Raw genomic sequence first — 18,962 nt, 5'->3', positions numbered from 1 at the left:
CAGCTCCCCAAAGGGGCATAAGAAAATAGGGTGGGATGATTGAAGAACCAAGGGAAATTTGGGGGCAGTGTGGGCTCTGAAAAGTCAAATTAGGATTAATTTAGGAGCTCTGGGTGGGAGAGTGGGTGAGGGGAGGAGGGTTTGGGATGAGGTATGATGTGAGGGTGAGCCCTGTGCCAGCCCATGGAGGGCAAAATTTCCTTTTCCCTGTTCTGGTGGTGACTTGCTCTCTCTTCCTTTCTGAAGGAAGAGAAACAGGAAAAAATATAAAGAGCTGCCCTTCCCTGTACCATGACTCCCTGGGTCTATTTGCTATCTTCCATCCCCAGGAAAAGCAGACACCCATATTCCCTCCTATACTCCTTGGGAACCCCTTCCCTTTTGCTCCAAGTGAAACTGCCTCTCATTCAAGCCAGTCCTGGGATTCTCTGGGGGCCTTGACCATTCTCCCAGTCTGACAGCCAATTGGCCCATCACCAACCAGCTAACCCATTAACTTGACATGGTCACTGGTCAGCCAGTTGGTCAGCACCAACTTGCTCTTTAGCCAGTTCTCTGGAAAGCCATCTGGTCAACCAGTTAGCCAACAAACCCCTGCGTTCATTACCTGAGTCAATAGCCCATGCCTTTCTTACACCCCTATTCCCCTTCCTGCCTTCCCCTCAACTCCCTAACATTTTAGCCCATAGGACTTACTAATACTGCATAATTGGGTCTGCTTCTTAACCCCCTGCCTTCCCTCTCTCACCCTCTGTTGGAAAACCCCGTTGCCAACTCTGTGTGTGTTACTAACACGCTTATAACCCTGGGGGGACCAAGGGATGGGCAGGGACAGGTGGGGCAAGGTGTGAGTGAAAAACCGAACTAACCTTCCTGTTTCATCCGCGGAATGTCACCATCTTTAAGTCTTTGCTTTCCCGGTCTAGTTCTTTTGTCGTTTCCTTCTCTACTAACCAAGGTCTTTAACTGTTCCCCTTCTCTGCAGCCGGCTCTTCTAGGAGGGCATGGGTGGGGGGAGAGGGCTCCAGGGGTGGGATGGGTGGGGATCGGGAGAAGGGCTTTAATTTCTGTGTGTGTTTTATTTCTCCCTCCCATTATAATTTAATTTTCTTTAAACAAAACACTTCAGCTGAACTTAAGGTGGGAGGGTCTGAACAGACAACCAAATATATATGGATATATATTTTTCCTCCTTCCTTGAGTTTCACAGTTGGTCATTTTCTTTTTCTTTTCTTTCGTTCTGTTCTTTTGTTGTTGTCTTTGTTGTTTTTTTTTTTTTTGACCCCTCCCACCCCTCCCCCATATCTCCGGTGAAGCACGCAGGCATTGGACACGCTATGGTAAACAAACTGCATTATCTGGTAGATATCACTCTAATTGTCTTACCGTTTGGTTTGCCGTGGGTTTTTTTAACTGTTCGATTCTCCCTCTTTCGTTTCCTTTCCCCATTTGGTTTTGGTTGTTTTGCTCTTCCAGTTGTTTTCTGCGTCCTGGACAATCTCTAGATTTTGCTTCTCTCTCTTTGAGTTTTCCTCTCTCCCTTTTCTTGCCTTTTTTGGTCCAAACGCAAATCCAAAAGACAAATGGAAATAAAGGAATTTGGCCTGTCCCTGCCCTAACCTCCTCCCCTAATTTCTGAATTCAGATTCCTGGCCAGAGAGACCTGGGGTAGACCCCATGTTCATCGGCTCTGGTTAGACCAGCCCCGATGCCAGGCTGCTTATTTCTCTTGCTTTCTTTTGTACCTTTTCTCCCCTGTCCCACCCCTTGTTTCTTTTTTCTGATTTAGTTTCTTTCTTGGTCTCCTGAAAATCCATGGAAAACACCATCTCATGACATGCTACGCTCTGCTCACTGTCAGCTCCTGGACGGGCCCCTCGAGCTGGGAGAGGGGGCTGGGGGTGAGGCTTCTGGGGGCCATGGGCTCTGCAGGTCACAGGTTGGGAGGGGGCCTTGGGGGATGCAGAGCTCCTTCACATCACCATTCACACCAATTTAGGGGCTGCCCCAGGCTGGTTGCCCAAGAAGGGACAGCATCTCCTGCCTCACTTCCCAGCTCGAGGGGTCTTGGTTCTGGCTCCCCCACATCTTGCATGGCATGAATGGTCTTTTCCCCTACCAGGGACAGTGTCCAGTTTCCCCACTGCTCTGCTGCTCTGACTAACACTGTGTCTCACACTGTCTTTCTTCCCCTCCATCTCCTGTCCCCTCTCTGCCCCCCCGCTGCTTGTCCTGCATGGCCTCTGACCGGGGTTGGTTCCCTTCCCTGTTGAGGGGGTGAGAGGAGGAGGCCCAGCGGGGTGAAGTTGGGGACTTGTTGCTGAGCTCCTCTGTTTGGGTTGGGCTCAGGCCTGGTGAGCGTTGGTGTGGGTGTCTGTGTAAATGCAGCTGGTGTGTGTTGGTGTGTGGGTGCGACTGTGTGTAAATGTTGGTGTGACATTTAGGGGGTGTTGGTGGGAGTCTGTACTGTATGTTTGAGACTCTGCTGATGATTCTACAAGTGTAAATGCTGGTATGAGCTGGAGCTGTGTGACTGTGTGTTTTTGAGCCTGTGAGGGCTCTTAGGAGGTGGGTTGTGGGGCTGGGACGAGTGGGAGCAGGGAAGGAGCTGAGGCTGGCCGTTTGCTCCTCGCCTCGCCCGTGAGTGTGTGCCCTCCCTCCCCTGGGATTCCCTCCTGCGTCCTGGCTCTGCGGCAGCAGCAGGCGGTTAGTCATCGTCTATTAATAATGCAGAGTGATTGAGCGCCAGGCTAGGGACCCTGCAGATGGACGTGTCTGCTCCCACAGGGCCCATGCTGCTTGGGGCAGCTGCCTGGCCTGCCCAGCCTCCCAGGCCCACAGAGCTGCCTGGCTGGAGAGGAAGCAGCTTGGGAGCTAGGGCTCCCTGTCTGAGAGGTTCCGCATCTTTCCCAGGAGGATGTAGCCCTGAGAACACGTCTGGCCTGTCCTGATACTCTGGCAGCTCTGTGCTTCCCTGCACCCACAGACCTGTGGTGGGCCTGTCCTTTGTCCTGTCCCCGAGATAGTGCCCAGGCCACGGCCATCCCAGCCCTCTCCAATCTGAGGCCTCATTTGGCCATTCTGTCATCCTGGTGTTCAGATGGAGCTGTGTGGTGGTCCCAGGACTGCTCTTCCACAGGCCCTTTTCTTCAACTGCTGCTTTTAGAAGTTTGCCATTGCTTATCTCTCAGACCAGGCTACTGAGTGCCTGAACTGGGTGTTTGAAATTCTTTCTTTATTATTAATTAATATTTTGGCTACACTATGTGCAGCATTCAAGATCTTACTTAGTTCCCTGACCAGGAATCAAACCTGTGCCCCCTCTAGTGGAAGTGTGGAGTCTTAACCACTAGACCACCAGGGAAGTCCCCGAAACTCTTTCTTTACAGAGCTTCACTGGACAGCCAACCTGTGACTTTGAGGACAGAAGGGAGGCAAGATAGAGGCAACCTCATACTATCTGAGAATTAGGGCCCAGAAGACTTCCCCTTCCTTCCAGTCTCAGTTCAGTTAAAAACTGTGAACTGGGGCTAAAGCTGTTTCTCATCTGCCAAATGGCTGACATTCCTTGCTTGCCTTTCAGGGAGTCAGTGTGAGGGTCAAGAAGGGCAGCGGAAGTGAAAGTGTCTGTACTCTGTAAAGGGAATTATAATTTTATTAAGCTTTATAAAATGTTGACTGATTACGTCTGTGTTTCCAGGGCAGAGATATTTTGCACAGAAGCGATTCCTTTCCTATAGCAAACCCTGGGGAATATAGCATCTCTGGCCCCACTGGAGATCCTATTACCATCCTTTCTTGGGATTCAGTCCTAAAATAACTACATGAAACCCCAGAATGCCCCAGGAACTGGGCCTGAGGAGGAGGAGGAAAGATGGGATGACTTGGTTAAGCTGGTCAAAAGGCAAACAGCCTTGTCTGATTTCAGTCCTGGCAGGGGAAGTCCCTGTGAAATTCTAAGTCTCTGAAGCCCACACCTCCTAGTGTGAGTGTCCATGCTTGACAGCCAGAGCTGGTGCCTCTTGGTGTCCTGAGTCACCTCGTAAATCCTCAGACATCTGTCCCAGGGATCAGCTCTTTGAGCCAGGAGAAGAGTCAGAGAACCTGGCACCCAAAGAGACAGCGTTCAACCTGCTCTGATTTCCTAGGCATTCCTCAGCCGGGCTCTGGTTGGTTTTGCATTTATTTTTACTAACTCCTTCGTATGGACTCTCTTTGTTACTTGAGCATTTCTCCTTGGGGGAGAGAGTGGATCTAGGTCAAAAAAGCCAACCAATGGAGAGGTTTGGGTTAGGTGTGGTCAGGCTGAAGGGAGTGTTCTTTGCCCCTGACACTGGAGACTTTGCTTCTTCTAAACAGCTCTCACTTTTTGAATATCATTTAAAATGGACAAATGTGCATGCAGCAGGCAGAGATTATTCCCGGTTAACGTGTGGGGGAAAATGAGGCCTGAGAGGGCCTGGGGCAATGTAACAAGTCGTGGAAGAGGTCAGTGCTTTCACTTTGTTGATCTCATTTGATCCTCACAGTAAGCCTGGGAGAGGCAGGAGTCATGGAAGTTGCTAAACCCTTTTTACAGATGAGAGTCCGGGAGGTGAAATGAGGATTGTTCTGGAAGATGGTAAAGACCAAATAAGAACTCAGGATTTCTGACCTGAAGTGTATGTTCCAGCACCACCGAGTGCAGTCATCAGGACTGACTGTGCGGCTGCACACCCCCCTTTGGCTGTCCTCCTCTCCTCATGCTCTGTTCCCACCCTCTGCAGTCCTAAGGGCAGGCCAGGACTGTCTTCCTAGACGAATTGGCTTTACTCATCTTTGGATCAGGAGCCTTGTGAGAGTTTGCTGACAGCAGTGGACTCTCACTGGAGGAAAAAACCCACTGAAGTGGTTTGCATACAATGTCAAGGGATGTTATGACTCCCCAGAGCCCATCTAACCTGCTTCCAAGTTAAAAAAAGTCTGCCCTCGGTCTTATTCTCCCCTTAATAATCCTCCTCCCAGGAAGGTCGGTGACCCTATAATCATAGCAGGGAGCTGGGACAGGCTCTGGGTGATGTCAGAGGGCCATTCCCCTCTTTCCAGCCTTTCCTCTGGGGCCGAGATGGGCATGGAGTGCCTGAGGCAGGACACTTGTGGCCAGGACCTGGTCTCATGCCAACAGCTTGCCTAAGCGGGGAGACCAGCAGAGCAGAGCAGAGCAGAAGGGAGGTGCGGCCAGCAGGAAGGGCTGAGAACCCATCAAGGTCCTAGGCTGCCCCTTGCAGCCATCTCCGGCCACCCTCCCCGTCCCTGGGGCGTGGAGCAGAGGCTGGGCATGGGACTCCTTCCCCTCTTCCTTGACTGGTCATGGCTCATCCGGGGCAGAGCTGTGGCTCATTCGTCATGTTCTACTCAGCCCCACTCAGGGCCCAGTCTGTGTGTTGTGTGGGTTAATGTGGGTTGTGTGCAGTCTCTGCTGTGTCTTGGGGTGCTAGCCGTGGTCCTGATGACAGAGTATGCTGCTTGGAAATGAGGTTGTCGGGGTCTCCCTGCCACCGCCTTCAGTAAGATGTGTGTGAGCAGGTGTGCCTGGGGTCAGTGATCAGTGGCGAATGGGTGGTGGGAGTGAGTGTCTGGTTGCCCTCTGGGGAGGAAGGTCTGAGTCTAACATCCCTTCCCTTTCTTTCTCACCTGTACATGTCTGTCGTAGTGGCGGCTCCTCTCCCCTCCTCTGTTGGAAGGAAGCTTCTCCTTCTGCACCCCTGCAGCTCTTTTGCCTCCATCTGGGCTCCTCCCTACACCCCCCGGCCCTGCACGCCTTCCCCCACCCCGGCTGCCTTTCTCTCGCTTGTCCTGCTGGGCCGGGACCCCCACCCAGGCCCTCTAACCCGCACGCGTCCGAGCTGCCATGGCTGTTCTGTGTTGCATGTGCCCCCTCTGCCCTCTTCCCCTGCCGGCCCCACCCCTTCCAGAAGCTGTGTGGGGGGTTGGGGGGCAGGGGCATCATGAACCCCTGGGGTGGAGGGGGACTGGGGGAATTATCCCCCTGTTTCCTGCTTTTACTAACGAACCTGCCATTTTTGTGTCTGGACTTTGATTTGTCTGAGGAAACAGTCGGGTTTTACTAATCTCACTCATCTACCTCCTTCCCTTCCCCAGAGACCTTCCTCCATCCCCTCCGATCCTCGGCTTCCTTTCTCCCTGGTGCCCATCTCCCCCTTTCTCTCTCTTCTTACCTCACCCCCCCCTTCCTCCATGCACCTCCTATGTTACCCAGCCTCCTACTGCCCTCTCCCCACCCCCTGGGCCAGGGAGGCTCGAAAACACCAGGACAGATACACAGGGGTTAAGGCAGCCCTTTTCCCATAGGGAGCACCGCGTGGCAGAGATTTCGTATAAAGCAAGGTGGACAAGGTCGGATTTGCACCCGGTCGGGAGGGGTGTCAGGGAGGGCCCCCAAGGCATGTCCTTCTAACTCTAGGCTGAAGGCAGCAGCCTCAGAGGACTGTGGTTCTGTCCACGTTCTCTCCCCAGGCACCAGGCTCACACGTGGTGCACAGGCAGTGAGAGCCGTGTGGCCCTGGTCGTCAGGCCACTTGATGGCCACCTGAATGGTGGCTATGTGTCCCCTGGACTGTACTGGGATTAGTAGGGTCATAGGGACACATCAGGCCAGGGGCCCGGCCTTCAGGAGCTGACTCTCAGTTGGGTTTCTAGACGTAGACTCAGGAACTACTAGTGGCCCGATTCCTGGTCTCTCAGTGCGGCCCTGGGAGTGGAGGGCAGGCTGGAGGCCCCTTTCCTCCGCCACCTCTCCCTGTCTTACTCCCAGCCCTGCATCACAGCCCCCTCCTGCCCTTTCTCCAGCCCCTCCTGCCCGTTGTAATCTCGTCTGCATGTTTTTGTGACTAATACTTTGACCCTTTCCCTTTCCACCCAGATCTCCACTTCCTAGCCTCGGGTGGGATGGAGGGAAGAAGCAATAAACAATAATGACCAACCCTCACCTCAAAACAAGACTCAAAATCTTCAAAGTGCCCACTTCTACAAAGACACGCCCTCACCTCTGTCCTTGAACCCAGTCCCCCCAGCACAAGGTTTGATGGTTCCCAGGAGGGGGCCGCTTCAGCCCCACCCCCACACACTGTGAGGCTCCAGCCCAGCATGAGGGGGACTTGAGGGTCCTGTGAGGGATGGGCCCCTTGGCCCTGTTCACTCATGTCCCTCAGGTGTTCCTAACACCCAATCCCCATCCCTGCAACAGTGGAATCCTGGAGACTGGTCACTGGAAGATGGCTGGTGGCATGTGCGTATGGACTGGTGTGGGAAGGACACTGTGGGCTGTGATTGGAAGGCCCCAGTCTCCAGACTTTGCCCAGAAAGTGGGTGCTGAGGCACATTTGGGGAATGGGAAGCAGGAGGAGCTGTAGCCTGCAGAAGCATGGTGTTGAGTTCACTGTGAGCTGGCTTCCTGAGCACCCCTGCAGGAGCCTGACTGTCCTAATCTACCGCCTTCTGAGAGTGGGGGCCTGGGGTCCCCCTGCCCTTCACTCTGTGCCACAACCTGGTTGGGTGTGGGTGCTCCTCTGGCTAGACTTTTCGGGGCTTGGGTGACATTTGCCCACGGAGCAGGGACTCATGAAGTTCCCTGCACTCCTCACTGTCCCCGCACTAAGGTCACTTTTGCCTTCCCCAGGCCACTACTGAGCCCTTTTCACCTTCTTGGAACACCAGGTATGCCCTCATCCCTACCTGTCTTGTTTTGTTTCCTGAGTTTTCAGCCCAGGGACAAGGTAACAGAAGGTCAGCCTGTCTCCCTCTGTTCCCTAACCTGGCCTTGACTCCATAGAGTAATTGTGGTGGTGAATGAATCAGGCAGGGTGATGAATAGGCCAGCGGCTGCCCCCTCCTTGGGGGACAAGAGAGTGACCCCAAAACAGAGGGACCTGGATAGCAAGACAGACCCAGCAAGGGGGTTGGGACCAGTTAGGAGGTAGTGATGGGAATCAGCCCTCAAAGGCGCTGTGTGTCTCCTGAGAAGTGCCAAGGCTCCCCAGAAGTACCTGGGTTCCTGTTCCTCACGCCCTGGCTATTGTCCAACCTTCCCGTGGGCTAAGACTGAAAGGACTCCACCATGCCCTGGAGGGAGAGCTGCAGGGGTGTTGAAGCCACCAGGACGCCTGAACTGGTGCTCTCTGCCTCTTTAATGAGAGATGCTCTGAAATCACATGTGCGTCCAGAGACCCTTCAAGAGGAGAACGGTGCCATTTGTATCCCGGGGGCCCCCCACTCCCATCCATCTGTCCATCCGGCGCCACTTCCGGGAGCCACTTCCTGCTGCTGTGCACAGTGAACAGCCCTTCAGGCCTCCGTCTGCCGAGGGCCGTGGGGCTGGCCTCAGCCCACCCTGAAACCATCAGATCTTGTGCTGCCTCCTTTCTCGCCCTCCCCACCCCCACTGTTCCTCCTCCGAGACAAGCAGACATAAAAATGGAGAGTCCCTCTCCCCACTGCCCCCCGGCCCCTCCCTTGCCCTGCCCGTGGCTCTTCCCAGGGAGTTGATGCCAGTTGTCTCCTTGTCTCTCCCCCTCCCTCCCTGGGCTGGGCAGGTGACCATCTCGGTGGACGGGATCCTGACCACCACAGGCTACACGCAGGAGGATTACACTATGCTGGGCTCTGACGACTTCTTCTACATCGGGGGCAGCCCCAACACGGCCGACCTGCCGGGCTCGCCTGTCAGCAACAACTTCATGGGCTGCCTCAAGGACGTGAGTAGGGCCAGGAGAGGCGGGGGGCACCCTGGAAACCCTGGCCTGGCCAGCCAGCTGCCCGGGGTCTCTGTACCTTCCACTCTGTGGCAGGAGACCGCCTCTCTTCAAAACCTGAGGCCCACTGGCCCTGGCAAGAGGCTTCTCTCTTGCTTCCTTGAGGGCTGGAGGCCCCATTCTTCTCAGAGGACCCTCAAGGCAGCTGTGTATAGAATAGAGGGTGGTGGGCATGAAAACTAAAGACCAGTGTTTCAGGCCCGCTCACCAGCTCTGTGACCTTGGCTGGGTCCCTTGACCTGTCTGACTCTTACTTTTCTCATCTGTAAAACGGGTATTTGGTGCCTACTGCTCGAGGCAGCTGTGAGGGGTAGATGAGAATGTCAGTGTCAACCAAGTGTTCCTGGTGGTTCCAGTTATTATGAGCTGCAGTTCAGCAGCGCCAACGGCTGCCGTGCTCGTGCTGGGCAGGGAGACAGGACAGAGAGATAAGTGCCGCGAGGGAAGTGCTGCCCACAGCCTCTGAGTGTGCAGTTCTCGAACAGCAGTCTGGGGTGCTGAGCAGGGGCCGCAGGCCTGGGTGGCAGGGCCCCGAGCTGTCAGGTAGGCCAGGTCCTAAACTGCTTCCTGTTCTTCATCCTGGGACCCACCCACCCCCTCCTACGGCCCTCTGCAGGTGGTCTATAAGAACAATGATTTCAAGCTGGAACTGTCCCGCCTGGCGAAGGAAGGAGACCCCAAGATGAAGCTGCAGGGGGACCTGTCATTCCGCTGTGAGGATGTGGCTGCCCTGGACCCCGTGACCTTTGAGAGCCCCGAGGCCTTTGTGGCACTGCCCCGCTGGAGCGCCAAGCGCACCGGCTCCATCTCCCTTGACTTCCGCACCACGGAGCCCAACGGGCTACTGCTCTTCAGCCAGGGCCGGCGGGCCGGGGTGGGGCCCGGCAGCCCCAGCACTGCCCAGCGGGCTGACTACTTTGCCATGGAGCTGTTGGATGGCTACCTCTATCTTCTGCTGGACATGGGCTCAGGGGGCATCAAGCTGCGGGCGTCCAGCCGCAAGGTCAACGATGGCGAGTGGTGCCATGTGGACTTCCAGAGAGACGGGCGCAAAGGTCAGAGGCCTCTGGATCTTCCCCTTTCTCCTGGCCGCCCGTCTCTGGGCTTCCCTGATAGCTCAGTTGGTAAAGAATCTGCCTGCAATGCAGGAGACTCCGGTTCGATTCCTGGGTCAGGAAGATCTGCTGGAGAAGGAATAGGCTACCCACTCCAGTATTATGGCCTGGAGATTTCCATGGATTATATAGTCCATGGGGTTTCAAAGAGTCGGACATGACTGAGAGACTTTCCCTACACTTCACCCCTCTCCACCCACGCTGACAGTCCAATCTGCTGTTCTCCTCCCCTCCCCTTCCCCTTGCCCTCCCAGCCCCTTCCCTTGTCCTTGTTGCCATGGTGCCTTGGTGGAAAGAATGAGGAAGAGCCTCTTCCTGGGAAACTTTGGGGCCGGGAGGGCCCTCCCCCGTGACAGGAGCAGGGTCATCCCATTCCAGCAGTCTCTGACGGCTGAGGTTCTGTCCATCAAATGCTCCCAAAGCACTGGGTTTATACACAAGACACAGGTAGTGAGAGCTGTGTGGCCAATGATGGTGATGTGTCCCCTGGATGGCGCTGGGATTAGAAGGGTCACAGGGACACATCAGGCCAGGAGTCAGTCAGACCAGTCAGATCAGGTGTGGGTGGATGCACACCTCACACTCCCACTTCCTGCATGTGTGACGTCAGGCCAGCACTCAATGCCTTGCAGCTTCAGTTTCCTTTTTGATAAAAGGGATCATTTACCTGGGTTCATCAAGAGGGGAAATCAAGGAAAAATCTATAAAAGCATTCACTCAGTGCCTAACACAGTGGTTATCCCATTTTCCTTAAACAACAACAACAAAAACCTTCCCAACCTTGCCTCCCTTCTAGCGAGATCCTTTCACCTTTCTTTATTAACTCACTCAAATAGTGAGTGGCTATGGACGCCAGGTGCTGTCCAGGGTGCTGTAACGAGGCAGCGGTGAGCGAGAGCCTTGGCTGTCTTGGAGCACATGTTCCGGTGAGGAGGCCCAGTAAACACCACACTCTGCGTGGTGAGGGGTCTTACACAATAATGCAGCAGGGTGGAGGGTGCTGGGGCCAGGCAGGTGCTGTTCTTGAATCTTCTGCTGCTTCTAGCCACCCCTCCTCCACTCTTCCTTTCAGCCTTCCTTTCCCATCCTCTTCTTGTTTTCTAATTCTCTTCTTTACTCTTCTCCATCTTGTTGGACAGGAGAGAAAGAACAGATACAAATGAGAACTGACATGTTATCCAATTTAAGCCCTTATCAACGTCAGCTAAATCTTCACGCTCCCCCGGCTGTCACTCTGCTGGCTCTTCATCTCGGGGTAGAATGACTGTCCCCACACACGCAGGGAGGAAGGGGGCTGTCACGGCTCCTGGAGGTGTCAGCCTCTCATGGGCCTGCTGCTGCTTCTCAGAGAAATGGCGCCTTCCCCAGGCTTTGCGGTAAATGGGTTCATCCCCTGGTGTCGTGTCATGATGGTACCAGGGAGTCTTCATAGAACACAAATTGCCTCCCAGGGTTTCTACGCAGGGGGTCTGTGACTGTCTAGGTTGGAAATCTGCTCAGGCCTTGTAGAGAACCCCCAGGGTCCTCCGCTTTGCTCTGTCTTCAGGCAGTGGTTTCCTTAGGCTCACTCGATCGCCAGACCCCATACACCAGGCCTGGCTGGCCCGTGAGTCACTTTGGCCATTTCTCATGGCCCAGCACAGACTTGGGGCTGTCACTCCAACAAAACTCTCTTTGACCTTTCCCATGTTTTAAAATTTTCTTGTGTTAATTTATATACAACATAAAATTTACCATTTTAATCATACATAAGTGCACAGTTCAGTGGTGTTAAAGGCATGCACTGTTGTGCAGCCAGCACCACCATCACTATAGAGAACGTTTTCATCTTTCCAAACTGAAAATCTGTCCCCATAAATACTAACTCCCAGGCCCTGTAAACCACCACCCTACTTCCTATGGATTGCCTACTCTAGGGACCTCCCACGCCTGGATCACACAATATTTGTCCTTTTATGTCTGGCGTATGTCATTTAGCATAGTGTCCTCTAGTTTCATCCACATTGTAGTATGTGTTAGCTGCGCGTGTCAGGCTTCATTTTTCATGGCTGAATAATATGCCGTTGTGTGAGTAGACCACCTTTTGTTGTCCATCCATCTGCCATTGAACACTTGGATTGTTGTTCCCTTTCCATGTTTTAGAATGACCTTGAAGCAAGATGTGTATTCACTTTAGGTTCCTCTTTAAACATTTTTGTTGAAGTATAGTTGCTGCAGAGCATTGTGTTTGTTTCTTCTGCACAGCAATGTCAATCAGCCGTATGCATGCCTACCTCCCCTCTTGTTTGGGTTTCCTTCTCATTTAGGTCACCACAGAGCACGGAGTAGAGCTTCCCTGTGCTATGCAGCATGCTCTCATTAGTTGGCTATTTTATACAGAGTAGTGTGTATATGTCAACCCTGGTCGCCCAATTCATCCCTCCCCCTCCCCTCCCTTGGTGTCCACTACTGGGCATATACCTGGAGGAAACCATATTTTCCAAAAGATACACGTTCCCTAATCTTCACTGCAGCACTGTTTATTAATACAATAACCAGGATGTGGAAGCAACCTAGACGTCCATCAGTGGCGGAATGGATAAAGGAGATGTGGCACACTGTGGCTTCCTCCTGCTGACTCGCCACCATATACTCTTTCCCCACCATGGCCTGCCTTCTTTCACCTTCTGTTCATTCGTGGAGTCCACTCCAGTGGTGTCCTTGTCCAGGAGACCCCGTAGTGGGTGGGTGGAGCAAGCATTTGGGGATCTTGCTGCAGACAGAAGTGTAGGTGATTGGGGGCCATGTTTGGGGGGCTGGGAGGGGGAGTGGGGATCTGATGCCTTGTCAGGGAGGACAAGCCAGGGACCCCAGTGTTAAAATGGGACACAAGGGGCGGGCCTCTGGTGCAGGGGAGGGTTTGCGCCGAGGAGAATGAGCTCCGAGTGAGGAGCCAGTGTGTCGAGGAGGCCCTGCTCCTGTTCCTGCAGACCCATGCTTGGTGCCCCCACCCCCAATCTCTGCCTATTTGGGCTCGCATGGTCAAACCATCCTTACCTCTCTTTAACCCTATTGAGATAGGTGGCCTTTTTACTTTAATTTTTAAAGAATTCTTCAAAACTGGAGAAAAGAGAAAGGAAGGAGAACGTTAGAATAAAAATTACAAACAGAATAAAGCTTCTAATCTATACGTTTTGGCTTCTTAAGATCTTAGGAAAGGCTTTGAAGCTCCTGCTGCTGCTGCTGCTGCTAAGTCGCTTCAGTTGTGTCCGACTCTGTGTGACCCCATAGATAGCAGCCCATCAGGCTCCCCCGTCCCTGGGATTCTCCAGGCAAGAACATTGGAGTGGGTTGCCATTTCCTTCTCCAGTGCAGGAAAGTGAAAAGTGAAAGTGAAGTTGCTCAGTCGTATCTGACTCTTAGCGACCCCATGGACTGCAGCCTACCAGGCTCTTCCATCCATGGGATTTTCCAGGCAAGAGTACTGGAGTGGGGTGCCATTGCCTTCTCCTACCTGATCCCAAATCTTTTTTTCTAAGATAACCAGCTCCTTCTTCCAAAGAACTCTTACAGCCCAGGAGCTCCATGCCTGGCTTCCCTTTCCCGGCTGCCCTCCTGTCTCAGAGGCTCCAGGAGCTGATCGGCCTGCCCGTCTGCTCCACCAACCACACAGGGGCTCCTGGTCCAGGGGTAGGGGACGCAGGCTCTGGAATCCTGCCACTTGGGTGGTACTTCGGCTCTGGTCCTTAACTGTGGTGGCACTTTAGGCAGCTTTCCTAGTCTCTCTAATCCTCATCTGCCATTTCCAAGTGGGATTGTAAAGGATCAATTCCTCAGGATTACCGTGAGATTTAAATGATATATGTGAAATGCTACCGTAGGGTCTCAGGAGTGGGACACGACTGAAGCGACTTAGCACGCACGTGTCCAAGTGCCTGGTATGCTATGCATGCAGAGTCGCTTCAGTTGTGTCTGACTCTTTGCGACCTGTAGCCCAGAGTCCTCTATCCATGGGGATTCTCCAGGCAAGAATACTGGAGTGGGTTGCCATGCCTTCCTCTAGGAGATCTTCCTGATCCTGGTATCAAACCTGTGACTCCTGCATTGGTAGGCGGGTTCTTTACCACTAGCACCACCTGGGAAGCCCAAGTGCCTGGCATACAGTCATAAAAGCCCAATAAATGTTAGTGGGGGAAACACTGGATTCAAGTCTTTCAGCCTCCTTGGGGGTCTCTGCCTCTGACTCCTGGTCTGAGGGGCTGGCTGGGGGGAGGACATGTCAATGATCCAGCCCTCTGGGGGCATGTCCACTTCTGGTACATCCTCTGAGGACTTGCTCAGGTGGGAAGAAGGCGTCTAGACTGAGGCCCATCGCACACTGCAGCTGGGCTTCGGTGGCTCACACGGGTTTCTGAACTTGGGGGCTTTGTTAAGCAATGTTTGCAGCCCAGGGCTATCGGGGTGTGAGGGCAGAGCATCCTTTTTTCTCCTGGGACGTCTCTTGGTCCTGCCTTCTCCACTGAGGCCCACACTTTCCCTCCATCCGATCCGCAGGCTCCATCTCGGTGAACAGCCGCAGTACGCCGTTCTTGGCCACCGGAGAGAGCGAGATCCTGGACCTGGAGAGCGAGCTGTACCTGGGCGGTCTCCCTGAAGGCGGGCGGGTGGACCTACCCCTGCCACCGGAGGTGTGGACCGCAGCGCTGCGGGCTGGCTACGTGGGCTGCGTGCGGGACCTCTTCATAGACGGGCGGAGCCGAGACCTCCGGGGCCTGGCCGAGGCGCAAGGGGCTGTGGGCGTGGCCCCCTTCTGCTCTCGGGAGACGCTGAAGCAGTGTGCCTCCGCTCCCTGCCGCAATGGGGGCGCCTGCCGAGAGGGCTGGAACCGCTTCGTCTGTGACTGCATCGGGACCGGCTTCCTGGGGCGGGTCTGTGAGAGAGGTGAGGCTGGTCTGGACGCCTGTGCCCCTGTCCATCCCTGTGCCCCATCGAGGACCATCCCTGGGCCTGCCAGCCCTGTATTGATTGGCTTGGTCTTCTCTCCCTCCTCTGGCCCCTGCCTGTCCCCCCCCCTTCCCCCTCCCCCAACTCCTGGGGCAGAGGCTACGGTCCTGAGCTACGACGGTTCTATGTACATGAAGATCATGCTGCCGAACGCCATGCACACAGAGGCGGAGGACGTGTCCCTGCGCTTCATGTCCCAGCGGGCTTACGGGCTCATGATGGCCACCACCTCCAGGGAGTCCGCGGACACTCTGCGCCTGGAGTTGGATGGGGGGCAGATGAAGCTCACTGTCAACCTCGGTAACTGCTCTGTCCGTGCCCCGGGCCCCTTCCCCGACCCTGCCTCTTACCCACACCCCCTCTGTCTGGAGAAGCTTGGTGGTTGCGCCAGCGAGAGATGGGCGGTGGGAGGTGCCAGCCCGGTTCTGAGCCCCGGCCCCCCGCAAGAACTTCCTCCCAGAGAGGACGCATAGTGTAGGTAGATGCCTCGCGCTCGGCAACACCGTGGGGAGGGGACCCGACTGTGTCTGGCGTGTGATAGTCACCCTCCCAGGGCACTCCTGGGGCTTGGAGTCGTCTGTTCGGTGCACACACGTAAGGAGGTAGTTCATGCCTCTCTGTCAGCTCATCCGCTTGCTCATACCTTGGTTCATTCATTCGCGAAGCGCTTGCAGACGCCTACTGGTGTTCAGCCCGGCTCCCTGCCTCAGCAGATCCAGAGACAGAAGGACCCAGCCCCCCACACAGCCGCTCTCGTCTGCTCTGAATTTAAAGAGCCATGTCTGTGTGTCTGTGTGTGTGCGTGTGCAAGCGTGTGTGCATGTGGGTGGACAAGGGTACCCATCGGGACATGTCATCTTCCCCGTGTCCGCTTTCACGTGAGTCCCCATAGCTGCCCGGATTTTATAGACTGGGAATGCCATATACTGACCTACCAGCATCACAAAGCTAGTGACGGTCAGCAAGGAGCCCGGACTCAAACCCAGGCCATTTGCTGAGGTTCAGTGCTTCCTCTTGGTTTCTGACAGAGCTGGGAGGTGGAGGAGTATCAAGACCCTTGTCACCTGATGGCTTGATGCCTCTGCCCCACCCAGAGCAGGCATGGCTCCACTTCACCTGGCAGTCCCTGGAGCATCCATGTGGGCAGTACCACGAGGCCTGTCGGACTCTCTGTGGCTTCAGCAGAGTCAAAAGGGGAACAGCAAGGCCACTCGTTCGGCTGTCACTTATGGGCCACGTCTTAGTGCCAGAGTGTTCTGAACCTGGGGTGACCCCAAGGCGAGGTCCCAGGGTCATGGAGCTGTCAGTCAGGGCAAGCTTGGCAGCTAGAGGTCCTAAGCTGCCCAGGCTGGGTCACATTTGTCCTTTTCAGACTAGCCTTTGGGCATATGGAGGTGGAACACCCAAGAGCCTATCACGTGGGAAGATTCAGGCCTCTGGGGTGGCTTGTTGTGTCCTGAATCTGGAGGAGAAGTTAGGCTCCTCTGAGCAGATTACAATCCTCAGCTGAGGAGAACACAGAGCTCTGAGCTTAAAATATTCACCTGGAGTCTCATCCTAACATTGGTCTCCAGGGCGTTTGGGGGACAGACTGTGGCCTTTTGGGAACCCATTCCCTTGCTAACAAATTTACACTGTGTCCTTTCCCCTTTGGGCCACCTGGCCTTTGTGCTCCTAGGACAAAGAGTGAGGCAGGGGGCCTTGGAGGTGCGGAACTTTAGGGTTCCCTGAAGCTCTGTTTCTAACCACAATCACAGCCTACAGAGTGGGTGGTGGGTGGCAGGGGAAAGCAGGATGGGAGACAACCTTTGCCAGCGTCCCACGGGCCTGTACAGAGTCCCTTGGCACCCCTGAGAGGGTCATAGGAGGAAGACACCAGCCCAGGACACCGTGAGTGGCCCTGTGCTTCTCAGACTGCTCAGGTCTGTGTACCCAGGGTCTGTGTACCCAGGTCTGTGTATCCAGGGTCAGGTACCCTTTGCCCTGGAACATGTGTGTCCCCTGTGTGGTGAACACGCGGCTCTGTACTTGGTGGGGACACTGCAGGGGACATCTGAGGCTTCCATTTGCAGGGAAGGCAGATGCTTCTTCCTCCACTTGGACTGTCTTAGTTTCCCTGCGAAGAACCATGGATCCCTTGAGATGAGACAGGAGACAGCGGCCTTGGCCAGGGCACTCCGGTGGGCCCTGGGGACATTTCACCCTCAGGCCCTCACTCCTCCTCATGGACATGCTTTTCGATCTGTGCCACATACGTTCTTAGAAGTTAAGGAACAAGGTGGCTTGCAGGACAGTCCTCCCACCCATCCACAGAGATGCTGTCTCTAGCAGCTCATGATGCGCTGTGACCAAATGCTTGGTACAGTCACATCTGTCCACAAATACCAAGTGATGTGCATACAGGGAGGTGTGTGGCTGTTGTGTGAACCACACAGACACACAAGGGGTCCCCACCCTGCCACCAAGCCTCCGGCTATGATAGGAAGAATACTGGGCTGGGGACCAGAAGATCTGGGTTCTAGTCCTGGTCTCCTAGACTGCTGGGTAAGTCATATCCCCCTTTCTAAGCCTCTGTTTCTTTGTAAAATGGGGATACGAATCCTCACTCTACCTCCTTTCTGTGTTATTTTGAGGCTTAAGTAGAAGCGTGGAAATGACAACATTATATGATGCAAGGCACACACACAGAGACTGACTCAGCCAAGGGAAGAGAAGTCACACTGGGATAGGGACTGAAGCTTAGAGCCAGGCCTGGGACTCGCCTCCACATCCCTTGACCTCCGTCTGGCCCCACCTCAGGAGCCCCATCCCGATCCCCAGCCTGCTTGCTACCCTGAGGGCCTGGCAGGCTTGGTCTGTGGCCGCGTAGTCTCATCTCATTGGCAGGGAAGCCAGGCTCCCGCAGGCAGCTCGTCAGGTGCTCACTGGATTTACGCAGACTCGGTCCGGAAGAGAGTGGAGCTGGTGACCACGTGGTGGGAGAAGGTGCTTGGAGCCAGTCTCAGGTGCCTGGGTGTTTGCTGGGCTGGAGAGGGCCAGGAGGGCCTGGGGCTGCTGCCCCTGTCCAGGCAGAGAGCCCCAGCAGCGGATCACGCCTCCTGCCTTGGCCTCCACCGTGTCCGCCGACCCTGAGCCAGTTCCTGGAGCTCTGCTGTCTACGGGCCCTGAACAGAGTGGTTGGTCTCTGTTCCCGGAGTCCCTGATTCGTCACCCATTCCAGTGTGATCTGGGTTCCTGGGTTCCTTCTACCTGGGGCATGGCCTGCCTCTTGTCACCCCCCTGGGGTTGCCTTTCTCCACTATGTGCCTATCAGCCGTCCCAGTTGCCAGTGAGGCTGACATGAAGGGTGAATTGTAACTGAAGAATCTCCAAGCTGGTGGGGCCCTTAGAAGTCACCTCCTTCAGCCCACCCCCGTGTGTGCATCTGCCGTGCATCTCCCTGCCAACGGGAGGCTCTCCACCTCAGATGACTCTGTGTCAAGAGCACCGCACCTCTGAGATGGCCATTCTCATCACTGGGTCATTCTTCCCTGGTAGTAACATCCTCTTCTGAAATCCCCACTTGTGAACTTAGTTCTGCTGTCTCAAGCTGTACACAGCAAGTCTGGCTGTCGCTCGTGATTTAAGCCAGGCTTAATGCACATTACATTCCAAAGCCCTTTAATCTCTGAGACCATGGGGCGGTGCCTTGTTCCCACAGGGTGGTAGTTTGTTTCCATGGGGCTCTTTTAAGAGGCTCTTGAGCTCTTTTAAGGCTGAGCAGCTGGGCAGACGGCTGTGCCCAGTGCACTCCGCCACTCTGCAGTGTCGCCTCCAAGATTGCAGCCAATGGGCTCCTGAGGCTCCTTGCAAGGAGCTCCGGCCCCCTCTCCCCCACCTCCAATCCCCAGGGTGTGGATGGGGGAGCAGGTGGGATGCAGAAAGCGGAGCCTGGCTTCTTTTCCAGAGTTCCTTTCCATACAGATGACTTTTTCCCACCTGTCTTATCACACATTCATACCATCATCCTGGTCTGTAGGCCCAACCAGGGCCTTGGCGGGTCTGTGCACACCAA

General features: G+C 54.8%; 1 protein-coding gene across 12 annotated transcripts in view; it reads left to right on the top strand.

Annotated features, from left to right (window-relative positions):
• The window catches only part of NRXN2 (neurexin 2), a 100,310-nt gene that overhangs the window by 31,605 nt on the left and 49,743 nt on the right, over positions 1-18,962 (top strand). For 7 of the 12 annotated variants that reach the window (XM_042238085.1, XM_042238075.1, XM_042238081.1 and 4 more), the window contains exons 6-10: positions 1,317-1,340; positions 8,592-8,753; positions 9,427-9,865; positions 14,459-14,845; positions 15,005-15,208. In XM_042238085.1, coding sequence (XP_042094019.1) covers positions 1,317-1,340; positions 8,592-8,753; positions 9,427-9,865; positions 14,459-14,845; positions 15,005-15,208 — 1,216 coding nt within the window. The remainder of the gene's footprint in view (positions 1-1,316; positions 1,341-8,591; positions 8,754-9,426; positions 9,866-14,458; positions 14,846-15,004; positions 15,209-18,962) is intronic. The other 5 variants (XM_042238084.1, XM_042238083.1, XM_042238082.1 and 2 more) reach the window with 1 other exon arrangement.

This window comes from Ovis aries, chromosome 21, assembly GCF_016772045.2.
Source record: "Ovis aries strain OAR_USU_Benz2616 breed Rambouillet chromosome 21, ARS-UI_Ramb_v3.0, whole genome shotgun sequence".
In the NCBI taxonomy this organism is placed as follows: Eukaryota; Metazoa; Chordata; class Mammalia; order Artiodactyla; family Bovidae; genus Ovis; species Ovis aries.
This window is presented reverse-complemented; position numbering and strand designations above follow the sequence as displayed.